Below are 16,056 nucleotides of genomic sequence, written 5' to 3'. Positions count from 1 at the left end.
CCAATCCCTCCCAGCATCAGAGTCTTTTCCAATGAGTCAACCCTTCGCATGAGGTGGCCAAAGTAACAGAGTTTCAGCTTTAGTATCATTCTTTCCAAAAAAATCCCAGGGCTGATCTCCTTCAGAATGAACTGGTTGGCTCTCCTTGCAGTCCAAGGGACTCTCAAGAGTCTTCTCCAACACCACAGTTCAAAAGCATCAATTCTTCGGCACTCAGCCTTCTTCACAGTCCAACTCTCACATTCATACATGACCACAGGAAAAACCATAGCCTTGACTAGATGAACCTTTGTTGGCAAAGTAATGTCTCTGCTTTTGAATATGCTGTCTAGGTTGGTCATAACTTTCCTTCCAAGGAGTAAGCATCTTTTAATTTCATGGCTGCAGTCACCATCTGCAGTGATTTTGGAGCCCAGAAAAATAAAGTCTGACACTGTTTCCACTGTTTCCCCATCTATTTCCCATGAAGTGATGGGACCGGATGCCATGATCTTCGTTTTCTGAATGTTGAGCTTTAAGCCAACTTTTTTACTCTCCACTTCACTTTCATCAAGAGGCTTTTGAGTTCCTCTTCACTTTCTGCCATAAGGGTGGTGTCATCTGCATATCTGAGGTTATTGATATTTCTCCCGGCAATCTTGATTCCAGCTTGTGTTTCTTCCAGTCCAGCGTCTCTCATGATGTACTCTGCATATAAGTTAAATAAACATGGTGACAATATACAGCCTTGACGAACTCCTTTTCCTATTTGGAACCAGTCTGTTGTTCCATGTCCAGTTCTAACTGTTGCTTCCTGACCTACATACAAATTTCTCAAGAGGCAGATCAGGTGTTCTGGTATTCCCATCTCTTTGAGAATTTTCCACAGTTTATTGTGATCCACACAGTCAAAGGCTTTGGCATAGTCAATAAAGCAGAAATAGATGTTTTTCTGGAACTCTCTTGCTTTTTTCCATGATCCAGCAGATGTTGGCAATTTGATCTCTGGTTCCTCTGCCTTTTCTAAAACCAGCTTGAACATCAGGAAGTTCATGGTTCACATATTGCTGAAGCCTGGCTTGGAGAATTGTGAGCATTACTTTACTAGCATGTGAGATGAGTGCAATTGTGCGGTAGTTTGAGCATTCTTTGGCATTGCCTTTTTTTGGGATTGGAATGAAAACTGACCTTTTCCAGTCCTGTGGCCACTGCTGAGTTTTCCAAATTTGCTGTCATATAGAGTGCAGCACTTTCACAGCATCATCTTTCAGGATTTGGAAGAGCTCAACTGGAATTCCATCACCTCCAATAGCTTTGTTCGTAGTGATGCTTTCTAAGGCCCACTTGACTTCACATTCCAGGATGTCTGGCTCTAGGTCAGTGCTCACACCATTGTGATTATCTGGGTCGTGAAGATCTTTTTTGTACAGTTCTTCTGTGTATTCTTGCTATCTCTTCTTAATATCTTCTGCTTCTGTTAGGTCCATACCATTTCTGTCCTTTATCGAGCCCATCTTTGCATGAAATGTTCCTTTGGTATCTCTGATTTTCTGGAAGAGATCCCTAGTCTTTCCCATTCTGTTGCTTTTCTCTATTTCTTTGCATCGATCACTGAAGAAGGCTTTCTTATCTCTTCTTGCTATTCTTTGGAACTCTGCATTCAGATGTTTGTATCTTTCCTTTTCTCCTTTGCTTTTCACTTCTCTTCTTTTCACAGCTATTTGTAAGGCCTCTCCAGACAGCCATTTTGCTGTTTTGCATTTCTTTTCCATGGGGATGGTTTTGATCCCTGTGTCCTGTACAATGTCACGAACCTCATTCCATAGTTCATCAGGCACTCTTATCTATCAGGTCTAGGCCCTTAAATCTATTTCTCACTTCCACTGTATAATCATAAGGGATTTGATTTAGGTCATACCTGAATGGTCTAGTGGTTTTCCCTACTTTCTTCAATTTAAGTCTGAATTTGGCAATAAGGAGTTTATGATCTGAGCCACAGTCAGCTCCTGGTCTTGTTTTTGCTGACTGTATAGAGTTTCTCCATCTTTGGCTGCAAAGAATATAATCAATCTGATTTTGGTGTTGACCATCTGGTGATGTCCATGTATAGAGTCTTCTCTTGTGTTGTTGGAAGAGGGTGTTTGTTATGACCAGTGCATTTTCTGAAGCCCTTTCTAAAAAAAATCGGTTAATATGTGAAACACAAAGTCTGGTTCATGGGAGACAATAAACACATTTGTTGTTTTCCTTATCTCCTCCTTCCTTTCCGCTAGTGAGGACACATTAAAGTGAATTCTTCAAATTAAATGAATTCTGAAAAGCAGGGTTAAAATTTAGTCAATTTGTCAGTATTGAAAACTCAAAGATGTCACTAGTCTTAGTGTATTCTAAGTTCTTAAGCTATCTGAATGTTAACATCTAAGTTTATTATCTTATCATTGTACACCCTACTGTTTATGGCCCTCAAATTATAGGAGTATTATTTATAATTGATCTCTATTTAAAGCATTATCTGTGTCACTAAATATCAGAGATATCATTTGTCATTTAGCCTCAGGATAATAAACCATGCATTTGTCCTGTGGGTGATGCAGATGGCCCCTCAAAGAAGACCATGACTTCTAACATTTCTTGTCTCCATCAATGTATATTTCACTATTTACTCTATTTTTTACTTTTCTCAAGCTATAAAACAATATGCCAATAGAGTAGCATTCCACAGACATGGTGGTCCAGCATCTACTACCCCAAATTATCCACAAATAGAAAAGATATATAAGTCCTTGCTACTCACGGTGTAGCCCATATACCAATGGCATTGATGTATGTTTTTCCATTCTGTGTAACAAATACTCCAAAATTTAGCAAGGCAAACAACAAATGTGTTATCTCAGTTTCTGTGAGTCAGAAGTCTGGCACAGGTAAACTGAGTGTTTCTGGCTTGAGTCTCTTCAAAGTCTGCAATTAGCACATCAGATGGAGCTACAGTCATTTCACAGCCCCCTCACTGCTTCATGCTCACTCACATAGGAAGTAGTAGTGGGAAGGCCTCTGTTCAGTTCAGTTCAGTCACTCAGTCATGTCCGACTCTTTGCGACCCCATGAATCACAACATGCCAGGCCTCCCTGTCCATCATCAACTCCCCGAGTTCACTCAAACTCACATCCATCGAGTCGGTGATGCCATCCAGCCATCTCATCCTCTGTTGTCCCCTTCTCCTCCTGCCCCCAATCCCTCCCAGCATCAGAGCCTTTTCCAGTGAATCAACTCTTCGCATGAGGTGGCCAAAGTACTGGAGTTTCCGCTTTAGCATCCTTCCTTCCAAAGAAATCCCAGGGCTGATCTCCTTTAAAATGAACTGGTTGGATTTTCTTGCAGTCCAAGGGACTCTCAAGAGTCTTCTCCAACACCACAGTTCAAAAGCATCAATTCTTCGGTGCCTAGCCCCTTGCTAACTATTGTCCAGAGATATCAGTTCCTTATCATGGAAATCTCACAATAGTACACCTCACAGCCTGGCAGATTCCTCTCCTCTCAGCAAGTAAAAGAACGTACCCACGACAGAAAACAGTCTTTTTGTAATCTTTTCTCAGAACTGACATCCCATCATTTTTGCCATATTGTATTCCTAAGAAACCAGTCGAAAGGTCCAGTCTACACTCAGGCCGGGATGTAGATATCAGGAAAGAGGGGGTTTTATTTGGAGGCATCTTAGAGGCTGCCTATCTCTACTGGCATCTGCTGAGAACTTGTTTGAAATGCAGGATCACAGAATTAGTGGAGAGAATCTGAATTTTAACAAGACTCCAAGGTAATGTGTATGTCAAGAAGCACTGCTCCAGGGAGCAAGGCCTACGTGCTTTATGCTTTGCAGAGGCTGCTTCTTCACCTAATTTTACTCACTGCTTAAAGTCACTTTCTAAGAATTGCAAAGGTTAATTTTCCTTGCAACTCAGTTCTCTCATACTCAACAAATAGGAAAATTATAGTTACTGAAGTATTACTGAAGTACTGCTGTGCTGCAGATAGCAGATTAGAAAAAATTGAGGGACTCAGGAAGAAAAAACGGCATAAGAACTGTGGCAAACAGATCTAATATCAATATCTAGTAGTTACTGAAAGAGAAAATTGAGCACTTTTATAAGAAGGGACCATATGAACAAAGGACTAACAAGCGATTACCTCAATAACCCCTAAGTGCATTGTTGAATAACTCTGAACTAGAAATACTCTGTTCATGGTGGTGGCCTCTTACTACTACTTGATTCTGTCTGGTTCTACTACTTTGTTCTATTTACAGAGATGGAGAAGTGCACAGCATATTTTAGAAATAAATCCATGAAAAATTATAATATAGAAATGTAAATACTAAGTGGGTCTAAGTATCTTGATTATTCCCTTTCCAAATAGATTTTATATCTCAATGATGCTTAAAAGAATAATCTGTATTCAGTATTTGAAACCTTTCCATAAAAGACCACTAATAACTTTGGTATAAATATTTTACATCTCCCTCAAATTCTACTTAGGGGAAAAGATAAAATTCCATTCCATACTGACTGTATGCTTAGTGACATCATGTTGGCAGCTTGACACTGGCCATTGTAGGAGTATTTACAGCATAGAAACTGTAAAACTTCATAAATCAGAACTTGACTTAACTTTGTTGATTATCTTATGACAAGATCTTAAGGGGAAAATGATCCAATGGGGAAAATGTTGATACTACAGATTTGACTTAAAACTGTGTCATGTCCTTAGCTATTACATTATCCATAGCACAAAAAAATTACTGGGAAATACTCTGTATGCAGTCAAAAACATATCTAACTTAGCCAAATTGCTCCCATCACTGACAAATCCATAAAGCTCAGATGTTAATTCATGCTGAGGCTGAAACAGATTTCAGTTTAATGAATATAATTTGCACTAGGGTGGAAAATGGTTAAACAACAGATCACATATCAGACTTAAGGAAGAAAAATTATTTAGAAAAGAGTTAGTGGACTGGGATCAATTCTATTTGTTCAATTATGGTTGGACTGAAACTAGAAGTTGCTGTCTGTATAATAATTCAACAAAAATAAACAAAAGGAGTTTCTGAGAATCAGTTACAGTACATGAAATTGACAATAAAAGGTACTGTATATTTTATTTTATAAAACATTCTATATAAATTATATATAATTTTATATAAATATTTTAGTATTATTTGTATCAGCACAGTTTCTATTATGTGCATGTGTGCATGTTTGTGTGTGTGTAGCTTTCCAGGCAGCCAACCGTTCAACATTTCCCAGCACAGCACCCTGCCTCCTGCTTCCCTCCCATTGGAGACACAGCCACTACAAATCACGGGGGGGCACATTACCAAATCCGAGCCTTCCGTGTAAAAATCGCACTTTAAATTCTAAATTAGAAAAATGAACATGCAGAAAGAACATTTATTATAGGTTAGCAGAAACTCTTCTGGTCTGTGTTCTGTGTGGGAGCTCTTCTATTACAAATATGGGGAGTCCATGTTTCAGTGACATCATTCCAAATGAATTTCAGCTCAGGTGATTTATAGTCTTATACATTAGCCAGAATTATACTTTGCATATACATATTGAAATCTCTCAAGAAAGAAATTTTCACTGTATTAGGTTATGGTAAAGGAGTTTTCATCACAGGCATCTAAGTATCAACTGGAGCTAAAACCTGACTGAAAAAAAAAAAAAAAAAACCTGACCGAATAAGGCTGTAGAGTTCTCTGTCTTCCTTTGGTAATCAGAGGACTCACCAGCAGACACTATACAGATCTCATGAGCAGGCCTGATGGCAGGAATTTATGTTCAAGATTCAGGAGAGTCACATGTGCCCCTTTCAAATAAACCAGATGCAGCTATGTAATTTATCAAAACAATATCAATTGGTCAGCTGTGCTGATGATAGTGTTTTTATGTATGTAATTTAGTCTTTGGGGAAATTACCCCTCTATGAGGTTTTGGGAAAACAGTGAACTGTTTTAGTTATTGTTCATTTCCACATAAAAACAATTCTAATGGAGGAAGACAAAGCTGACTGATAGAAAAATGGAATCCTCTGTTGCCCAATTCAAAACAAATTCTGTTGTAAATTTTGAACTGGCTACGAAAGCAGAGGAAAACTTTGGCAGACTAGCTCTGACTTGCAAATGCTACATGCTCTTCTCCTAACGCATTCTAAACCCAAAGCATTGGATGCAAGTATTGTACTGTGTCTTCTCAGACTGCAGTAAGATGGTGCCATCCTTAAGGGTCCTCTGGACAAAACAGGAGTGCTTTAGAAATACAGCTATTAATAAAACTGCTAGAAATTTTAAGGATGAGTAGACAAGAAATCTGTATTCTTCAGAGGATGTGGCAAATTTGAGGAGGGAGTACATTTAGACAAGAGGAGGTTATACAAAGGGAACATGCAGATAAACTGGCATAAACTATTAGAGAAATAATATTCTAAGTATCTTTACAACAGCCCTTTAATTTAGTACATTAGATGCTTTTGATTTTTTTTTTTTAGATATTTAGAAATAAATACAGCTAGAAAAAAGGCCTTCCGCCAATTACAAATTTGAAAAAAAAAATGCTGATTTTTTTTTCACCTTAGACACTAGGATTAGGACATCACATTAAAAGGTAAATCTAATTTATTCTCCTTCCTTCATATTCATGATCACTAACTTGCTTGCAAAATAGTCTTCCTATAACAGCTTGCTGGACATTTGGGATTTGGGTCGTGGATACTGTGGATTTTACAGTAGGTTGCATAACTGGGAGATGGCCTGCTTTTATCTGATTAGTCAATTCCCATAAATAAAAAGATAAGAATGGTACAGGGGAGCTTTGTGCGAGATATGAACACTGGTGCTATGCAAGCCTGCAGGATGACAAGAAGGAATGAGCAATGTCCCTATTTGGCAGATATATTCAGCAGCTCATGTGCACATTTCAGTTAATATATAGACCCATTAAATATGGTATGTATGTTTATCTTGGCACAGAACACAAATATTACTTTTAGTGAAACCCAAATGGCAAGAGCTAAAATTACTATCGCCACAGAATTTCTGATAAGGTGATTAAAATTCACATAGAGCTCAAACTCTAGCCATGAGCTTTTACTAGCAAAGTAATTTGCCAGAGATGGAGCAGTAAATTAATTGCTCTGTCTCCTGTATAGCTTGAATGATTCTCTCATAGCAGAAACAATTTAGTAATCAAATGGCCACAGGAATGACAATCAGAGACTATGTTAGAATGAAGGGAAATCCTGAGATGATCTGATCTACAGAATCTTCTTATAACAATTTCAATGAAACCTCAATACAGAGAGCAGAGAAAAGTGATGTGTGGATTTCTCTACTGAATTACATTTTCAATATTGGGCAGAAATTAGACTTTGTTCATAGACTACTTTACTATGTCTATTGAGTCCAGGGGTTCACCAGAGCTCAAAATTAATCCCCAGGATTCTTCTTCTTGTATAAGAAGATTGTATATGCCAAGTCACCTTGCCCAAAGGTAGACTGTGACAATGACAGGCCAGAGCTCTGTCCTGGGTTCCTTACACACCACCACCAAAGAAGTCAATTTATTTGGCAACTTCGTGATGAAGTGAAAGCATGACCATACTCTTTCTTGGATTCCAGTGAGACAATTCATAACCTTTGTATTTTTGTAGTAGTAAAATGATAGATTGGACAAAAACATAGATCTGGAAAAGTTTATTATTAAGAATATTTGCTTTTCAAGACCCCCCATTAAGTTCTTCTATAGACCAGTTCATTGATCATAATTGACATGAAATTTCAGTCTTCATTCTGTCTAGAGTTGAGAGACCTATTTTGCTACAATTTTGAGGCACGAGAGGCTTATTAAGTACGAAGATGGGCTGTACTGCAATACTAAGGGCCAGAGGTGACAAGTGAAGAGGAAAAGAGGAAAGGACATTGACATCTCTTTGGATCAATTAATGCAAACCTTACAAAAAAATCTTTTTTTGGTAGCATCCTATTTGTTTGTTCCCTTTGTTTAATTTCTTTCACCAAGTGTTTACAGAACAGTGTTGTTGTATTAGTACGAGTTATCACCTCCGAACACACAGAATAATGCTTGGAGTGTGATTTACGTCGTGAAGTCCACTTCCTTTCAGAGATACTCTCTTGTAACCTGTACATTTAAGCTGGGAATAACCTTGCCCTAGTTACTCAGTGTTTGAACTCTGTGAGTTGGTGGGAGTGGGATTCCGTGCTTGGAATGCTTTAATACTGAAGAGCTCTTTCTTGCTACCTTATTCTTTCCCCTGAAGCACTGTATCACTAGCAAGTGTTAGTCAGTCATTTGTGTCCGACTCTTGCCGGTTCTTCAGGCAAGAACCCTGGAGTCGGTTGCCATTCCCTTCTCCAGGGGATCTTCCCAACCCAGGGATTGAACCTGGGTCTCGCATATTGCAGGCAGATTCTTAACCATCTAAGCCACTAGAGAAGCCCTATGGTATTACTGACTTATAGCAAAACTCAAGGGAGGGGCATTCTTGACAGATGGTTCATCTTATGGCAATCATTCAGGCCTTGGACAAATAAGACTTGTACATCCACTATGCGTTAAGCACTCTTAGAGGTCTTGGGTACAGTAGTGAACAGGACAGACCAAGTCCCCTGCCCTCTGTGATGGCTTACATGCTCATATGGGAGACAGAAAATAAAAAGTAAACAAGTAATAAGTAGGATGATTTCCATTAGTCATAAGTATTATGAAGGGAACATAAAAATGTAGAAATGCTGTGTACAACTAAGCACAGGAATTAGATACTATGATTGATCAGCAAGGGGCTCTCCAAGGAGGGGTCACTTAAACTCAGACCATGAGGAAGTCCTCCCAACCACCACTGTCCTCAGAGAAACATCCTGGGATCTTGTAAGACCTCAAGTGGGAAAACCACACAGGTTCCCGCCCACTGGGCAAGACTGCTGTCTTCTGAATGGATGGGCAGACTTCCTAAGGACTGATGTGCATAACAGTGAGGAAAGGCAGGGCAGCTGCTGGAGACAGAAGCCACATGGTGATTTAGTCCTGGTGGTGGATCGTTCCTACTTTGAAGGTTCACCAGGAGTAACATAATTGTACCTTAATTCCAGGAGAAAGCACTATTAGGTGGAGTGCCAGGTAACAGGCAGAGAGCCGTGTGAACCGAATGGCCCAGGGCTCGCTCCCACGGTGGGAAGCTGTTTACTCTCTCCCTGGAGGACACAGGGTTAGATGCAGTTAAGTGTGTAATCATTATCAGCCTGACCAACACGTTCTTAGTGACTTGCTTTCGTCATATTTTCCCCTACAGTGGTTCAATGGCCTGTGAATGTTTGCTTTCAGAAGAAAAGAATTTTTTTATTTAAATAAATCATTTCATGGTCAAAGGAAGCTTTTGTTACTTCAGAGTCTACTCCCCTCTCATTCATATTGCTCAACAAAACTGAACACTTCTTATGTGATGCAGCCACTGTGTAGCTCAGACAAAAACTGCTGGGAAAAGAGTATAAGTATGTTTTAACCCTCCAGTGACACAGTTGCTGGGAATGTGCATTATTGTCTTAAGAGCTGAACTTTCTCAGATCCTAAAATTACGACTGTTTCCCCTCCGCAAAATCAATCCATCCTTAAAACAGACCATAAGAGATGGACAAAACATAAGACACAGCTTTTTTAAGGAACTGAAAGCTTAGCTGAAGAAACAGCTAAAAGACAATAATAGGTAGCAACATAAGTGTACAAAATTAAGGTAGACTGTCAGATACAAACTACACAGTAGAGGGTAAACAGGCCAGCAGAAGAGATACTTCATGGAAGAATTAGGACTTCAAGAATGGGGAGGATTTGAAGGGGAAAACAGTATTTCAAGTGAAGGGAGTAACAGGGAATATGTCCAGATCTGGGCATGCGCAGGAACATTCTGACAGGACAGGGTGGGGATGTGAACAAATGCAGCTGTGGTTCATCTGGGGAGCTGTTGGGAAATGGCCACACTTCCATTGCACTGTTCCTACAATGGGCACAGCATGTTTTATCGGCTACAGATGCTTAACTGAACAATTTTGCAAGACTTTGACTTCTATTGATTTTCCTGGCTCCTCTGTGGATGTTCTAGGCAAATTGTTGGTCATTTGTAAATATTTGTTGTATTACTTGTAATTTGAACAGTATTTTGATGACTCATAGGGTGTGGGGGTAAATTCAAATATAAAAAATTGCCACAAAACCTCCTTCCCCCACACAACCTTAAAGCAAGGTCACTGAGACAACACCACAAATAGAAAACCATCTCAAGACTTACTAAGTTCTGTTCTTGAATGTCTCAGAGAAAATTGATTTTCCTTGCTGACTGCCTAAGAATTTTTGGTACATTTCTCAGAGAAGATAAGGTAGTCTCCTAAGTCACTTTATTTAATATCCTAGGTAGATTAACGGTTTTTAAATTATACTTCATACTTTATACATACATACGTAAGCATTTTTGTACATATACACATGGAATTTACCTGCAATCTTAAATCTCTGAAGTCATCCTAAAAATTTCATCTCTCTTAATAGCTGTCTGTCACATTCACTCAATCCAAAGTTCTCCTTCAGAGATGGATTGTTTCCTAGAAATACATTTACAATATAAATGCATATATAAGCTTCTTTCTCTCTTCTGACTTGAGTCACTCACAACAGAGTGCCTTGGATAATTCTAGAAACCCATAAATCTGAATTATCCTGGGTGTTCAAGAGAGAATAAGCAAGGCCCAGTCTCCTGGGTTAAAAGACCTCAGGCGAAAAAAAAATTGGAATTTCATTTAAACCCTGATGAATGTGACTAGGACCTCTGGTGGCTAAATCTGTCCTTGCCTCACAGTCCAGTCCGCTGGAATCTCTGTAGGAGCCTTATCTCTTCAATTCCAACCAGAACAAGGGCTATCTTGCAGCGCTCTCCCCCTACTTCCTTCAGAAACAATCTTCATGTTAACAGATATTCCTGTTGAACTGTGGGGCCTACAGAGAAATTCTGCTTTGTAACTAAGACAGATTTCTCTGAAGTAATTTAAAACCATCAGAAAGACTACATACCTAGAAGTCATTTAAGGGAACTGTCCCAGAGTCTCATATCCCAGTTTTGATTGGAGCTGCTCTTGACACATCTGAAGGAAATAATGAAATATACAGAAAATACTTGTACACTTCATTGTGTAAAGTAGATCAGCCTCATTTATCAGCCTCTTGGATTCAGGGAATATTGAAACAATTTGGTTCCTGTTAAACATGAAAGCATTTTTCAGCACTACATATTTGTCAGTATAGTCATAAAAGGTACAGACATTTTCTGTACTCTTAATTTTTTATTTGCAGATTTCAGTTTCTTCATCTATAAAAGAAGGATAGAAATAATAATACTTAAGGCACAGGGTTATTATTGAGTTGACCAAATGTTCGCTTGGTCATTTCTATAACATCGAAAAACCTGAATGAACTTTTTGGCCAACCCAATATAATGCGTGTTGAGCTTTTATTAATGGTGTTTGTCACCTAATCTCTCAAAAATAGGAGCTGCTACAATGATGATGATGATTCCTTAATTTCTACAGATTCCTATCCCCCCTTCTCTCAATATCCACACACATACTCTCAATTAACAAGGATAAACTATTAAATCTGAGCTTCCCTGGTGGCTCAGTGGTAAAGAATTCTGCCAATGCAGGAGACACAGGTTCAATCCCTGGGTCAGGAAGATCCCCTGGAGAAGGAAATGGCAAGCCACTCCAGTATTCTTGCCTGGGAAATCACATGGATAGAGGACTACAGTCCATGGGGTCACAAAAGAGTCAGACACAACCAAGCAACTAAAACAACAACAACAAACAATCTGGCCATAGAGAGCACAAGTCTCTTGACAGAATCTGTCATTCAATAGGCTATTTCCAGGCAGCTTGGTGAAGGTCAGAGATGCAGTGAGAGTTCATAGTCCCTTTCAGAGCCTGTTAAGGCTGGAAGGAAGTGAGTTCTTTAAATATGACTCCTAGCCTTTGTCAGCAGTTTTCAAAAAGATCCTGCGCTCAAGTAAATTTGTATTTTATTCTCTGAATGTAAAATGATGGACTGCAGGAGACAGAATTTAAATGACTCTGGGGTCTTTCAAGAACGCAGACTAACTGGCAGGTCTCTCCTCTCTCCCTGCCCTCCACAGGTTAACCTCAGAGCCACAGACGGGAAGCTCATGCGCCAGTTGCTCCTCATCAATGAGAGCATCGAGTCCATCAAGTGGATGATTGAAGAGAAAGCCACCATCACCAGCCGAGGCAGCAGTCTGAGTGGCAGCCTGTGCAGCTTACTGGAGAGTCAGAGCACCTCCTTACACGGCAGCTGCAACAGCCTCCACGATGGCAGTGACGGGCTTGACGGCATCTCCGTGGGGAGCTACCTGGACACTTTGGCGGATGACGTCCCAGGCCATCACACCCCCTCAGACTTGGACCAGTTCAGTGACAGTTCAGTCGTAGGGGACTCACACGCACTGTACAAGCGTCCCAAGTTGGATTCTGAATACTACTGCTTTGGCTAATGCCCCAGTTTTATGCATGGGATTGGTGTGCAATTAACTTGTATTTATCTTCCTTCTCCGCTGCTATATTTTTGGTGTGAATTTTTTTTTTTTTTTTTTTTTTTAGTACGACAACCTTTTAAAAGGAAGCTTATTTTGAATGGCTTGATGGTGTTTCTGTTGCTCCTAGTATTTCTCGTCTGGACTGATTTCTCTTTCTCTCTTAAGTCTCTCTATTTATTATGATGATTTTTCTCCCTTCTTTCACAGTGGCACAAATAAAGTAGGGGGAAAAGAATAAGCAATAATTATATCTTTGCTTTTGTTTTCAGAGCAAGGGGTCAGGGATTACAAGATAAACTTTGCTAAATTTTACAATAAACCAAAATCTCATAATAGCTGATTTTGTTGTCTGTATTCTTAAATGATTCAAAGGTTTGTTTTCCAGAAAACACTGTGGTTTATTACTGTTTTTATATTGGTTGGACAACATGCTTGGGACTAAGCTAGGCATTATTTTGAGGCCACAAGTTCCTAGTGTGAAATCAATAATACCGCTAACCACACATTGCTCATGACAACCATTAGGAAGCCCCAACTCTATGCAATCTATTCAATTCAAGTTTGTGTTCATACTGTAGATGATCATTTTGTCACCAGTGATTCTAACTCAAGCTGTAGACAAATTTGTGTAATTAAATATATGATTCTCCCAAATTTCAAAGAATAATTGAAATTAAGTAAAAAGGTGATTAGAGGTTAAGGTGTCCTAGATTTATTGTATTCTGAGATTTTGTTGATGTTTACTATAAGCACTTTACAATTATAGGATATATAAAAACATAGATTCATACAATGGATGTATGATGGATGAATGAAGTCGGAAGTAGTATAACTATTTACTTACAAAACCTAATAGATCCTTTCATTCTGAGAAGAATAAATAATTTCTTTGTTTTCTGGAATGATGTCTGAAATATCATTCATGTAGTGAAAATTTCAATGTGATATTAATCTTCTACATTTCCTTTATCTTGATGATTCCTCGTGAGTAAATCTAATTGAGATTTCAAACTGTTCTCTGTAATGATACATGTTTCTGCACTAAACACTTGACAATGTGAACCAAAAACTCTACTCGTAACTGAAAAATGGCCGTACTCCAGAAATAATTTCCCCCAAATTTCCTTTGTTATTATACATATTACACACAGTCAAATTTATTATTTCCAAGTTATATATTATTCAATTTCCAATTAAGATCTACGGGGTCTATATTTCACACTGGTCCTTTTTTCATAAATCGTAGATAAAATCCTGATCAACAACAATCTCAAGATGTCAGGATTGTCTCCCTTCTGTGTTTGAGGAAAATGAAACACAAAGAAGGCAGGTAACTGGGTCAGATCTCCCAGTAATTGTCAAAATTGGAATTTAAACTTAAGTCTGTCTAATTCTAAAAATAAAACTTGGTAATAAAACTTGGTACCTGTAGTTTTCTTTTTTCGTGGGATCTTTGTCAGGTTTTGGTATTAGGGTGATGGTGGCCTCATAGAATGAGTTTGGAAGTTTACCTTCCTCTGCAATTTTCTGGAAGAGTTTGAGCAGGATAGGTGTTAGCTCTTCTCTAAATTTTTGGTAGAATTCAGCTGTGAAGCCATCTGGACCTGGGCTTTTGTGTGCTGGAAGATTTTTGATTACAGTTTCAATTTCCGTGCTTGTGATGGGTCTGTTAAGGTTTTCTATTTCTTCCTGGTCGAGTTTTGGAAAGTTGTACTTTTCTAAGAATTTGTCCATTTCTTCCTCGTTGTCCATTTTATTGGCATATAATTGTTGATAGTAGTCTCTTATGATCCTTTGTATTTCTGTGTTGTCTGTTGTGATCTCTCCATTTTCGTTTCTAATTTTATTGATTTGATTTTTCTCCCTTTGTTTCTTGGTTAGTCTGGCTAATGGTTTGTCAATTTTATTTATCCTTTCAAAGAACCAGCTTTTGGCTTTGTTGATTTTTGCTATGGTCTCTTTTGTTTCTTTTGCATTTATTTCTGCTCTAATTTTTAAGATTTCTTTTCTTCTACTAACCCTGGGGTTCTTCATTTCTTCCTTTTCTAGTTGCTTTAGGTGTAGAGTTAGGTTATTTATTTGACTTTTTTCTTGTTTCTTGAGGTGTGCCTGTATTGCTATGAACTTTCCCCTTAGCACTGCTTTTACCGTGTCCCACAGGTTTGGGGTTGTTGTGTTTTCATTTTCATTCGTTTCTATGCAAATTTTGATTTCTTTTTTGATTTCTTCTGTGATTTGTTGGTTATTCAGCAGCGTGTTGTTCAGCCTCCATATGTTGGAATTTTTAATAGTTTTTCTCCTGTAATTGAGATCTAATCTTACTGCATTGTGGTCAGAAAAGATGCTTGGAATGATTTCTATTTTTTTGAATTTACCAAGGCTAGCTTTATGGCCCAGGATGTGATCTATCCTGGAGAAGGTTCCATGTGCGCTTGAGAAAAAGGTGAAATTCATTGTTTTGGGATGAAATGTCCTATAGATATCAATTAGGTCTAACTGGTCTATTGTATCATTTAAAGTTTGTGTTTCTTTGTTAATTTTCTGTTTAGTTGATCTATCCATAGGTGTGAGTGGGGTATTAAAGTCTCCCACTATTATTGTGTTATTGTTAATTTCTCCTTTCATACTTGTTAGCATTTGCCTTACATACTGCGGTGCTCCTGTGTTGGGTGCATATATATTTATAATTGTTATATCTTCTTCTTGGATTGATCCTTTGATCATTATGTAGTGACCTTCTTTGTCTCTTTTCACAGCCTTTGTTTTAAAGTCTATTTTATCTGACGTGAGTATTGCTACTCCTGCTTTCTTTTGGTCCCTATTTGCATGGAAAATCTTTTTCCAGCCCTTCACTTTCAGTCTGTATGTGTCCCCTGTTTTGAGGTGGGTCTCCTGTAGACAACATATGTAGGGGTCTTATTTTTGTATCCACTCAGCCAGTCTTTGTCTTTTGGTTGGGGCATTCAACCCATTTACGTTTAAGGTAATTACTGATAAGTATGATCCCGTTGCCATTTACTTTATTGTTTTGGGTTTAAGTTTATACACCGTTTTTGTGTTTCCTGTCTAGAGAATATCCTTTAGTATTTGTTGGAGAGCTGGTTTGGTGGTGCAGAATTCTCTCAGCTTTTGCTTGTCTGAGAAGCTTTTGATTTCTCCTTCATACCTGAATGAGATCCTTGCTGGGTACAATAATCTGGGCTGTAGGTTATTTTCTTTCATCATTTTAAGTATGTCTTGCCATTCCCTCCTGGCTTGAAGAGTTTCTATTGAAAGATCAGCTGTTATCCTTATGGGAATTCCCTTGTGTGTTATTTGTTGTTTTTCCCTTGCTGTTTCAATATTTGTTCTTTGTGTTTGATCTTTGTTAATTTGATTAATATGTGTCTTGGGGTGTTTCTTCTTGGGTTTATCCTGTTTGG

General features: G+C 38.5%; 1 protein-coding gene across 1 annotated transcript in view; it reads left to right on the top strand.

Moving 5' to 3' along the window:
- The window catches only part of LURAP1L (leucine rich adaptor protein 1 like), a 55,810-nt gene extending 41,755 nt beyond the window's left edge, over positions 1-14,055 (top strand). The window contains exon 2 of the mRNA XM_019965954.2: positions 12,218-14,055. Within this exon, the coding sequence (XP_019821513.1) occupies positions 12,218-12,592 (375 nt within the window). The 3' untranslated portion in view covers positions 12,593-14,055. The remainder of the gene's footprint in view (positions 1-12,217) is intronic.
- The last annotated feature ends 2,001 nt before the right edge of the window (positions 14,056-16,056 follow it).

The sequence above is a fragment of the Bos indicus genome, chromosome 8, assembly GCF_029378745.1.
Source record: "Bos indicus isolate NIAB-ARS_2022 breed Sahiwal x Tharparkar chromosome 8, NIAB-ARS_B.indTharparkar_mat_pri_1.0, whole genome shotgun sequence".
Classification (NCBI taxonomy): domain Eukaryota; kingdom Metazoa; phylum Chordata; class Mammalia; order Artiodactyla; family Bovidae; genus Bos; species Bos indicus.
Note: the sequence above shows the minus strand (reverse complement) of the source record. Positions and strands in the feature narration are given on the sequence as shown.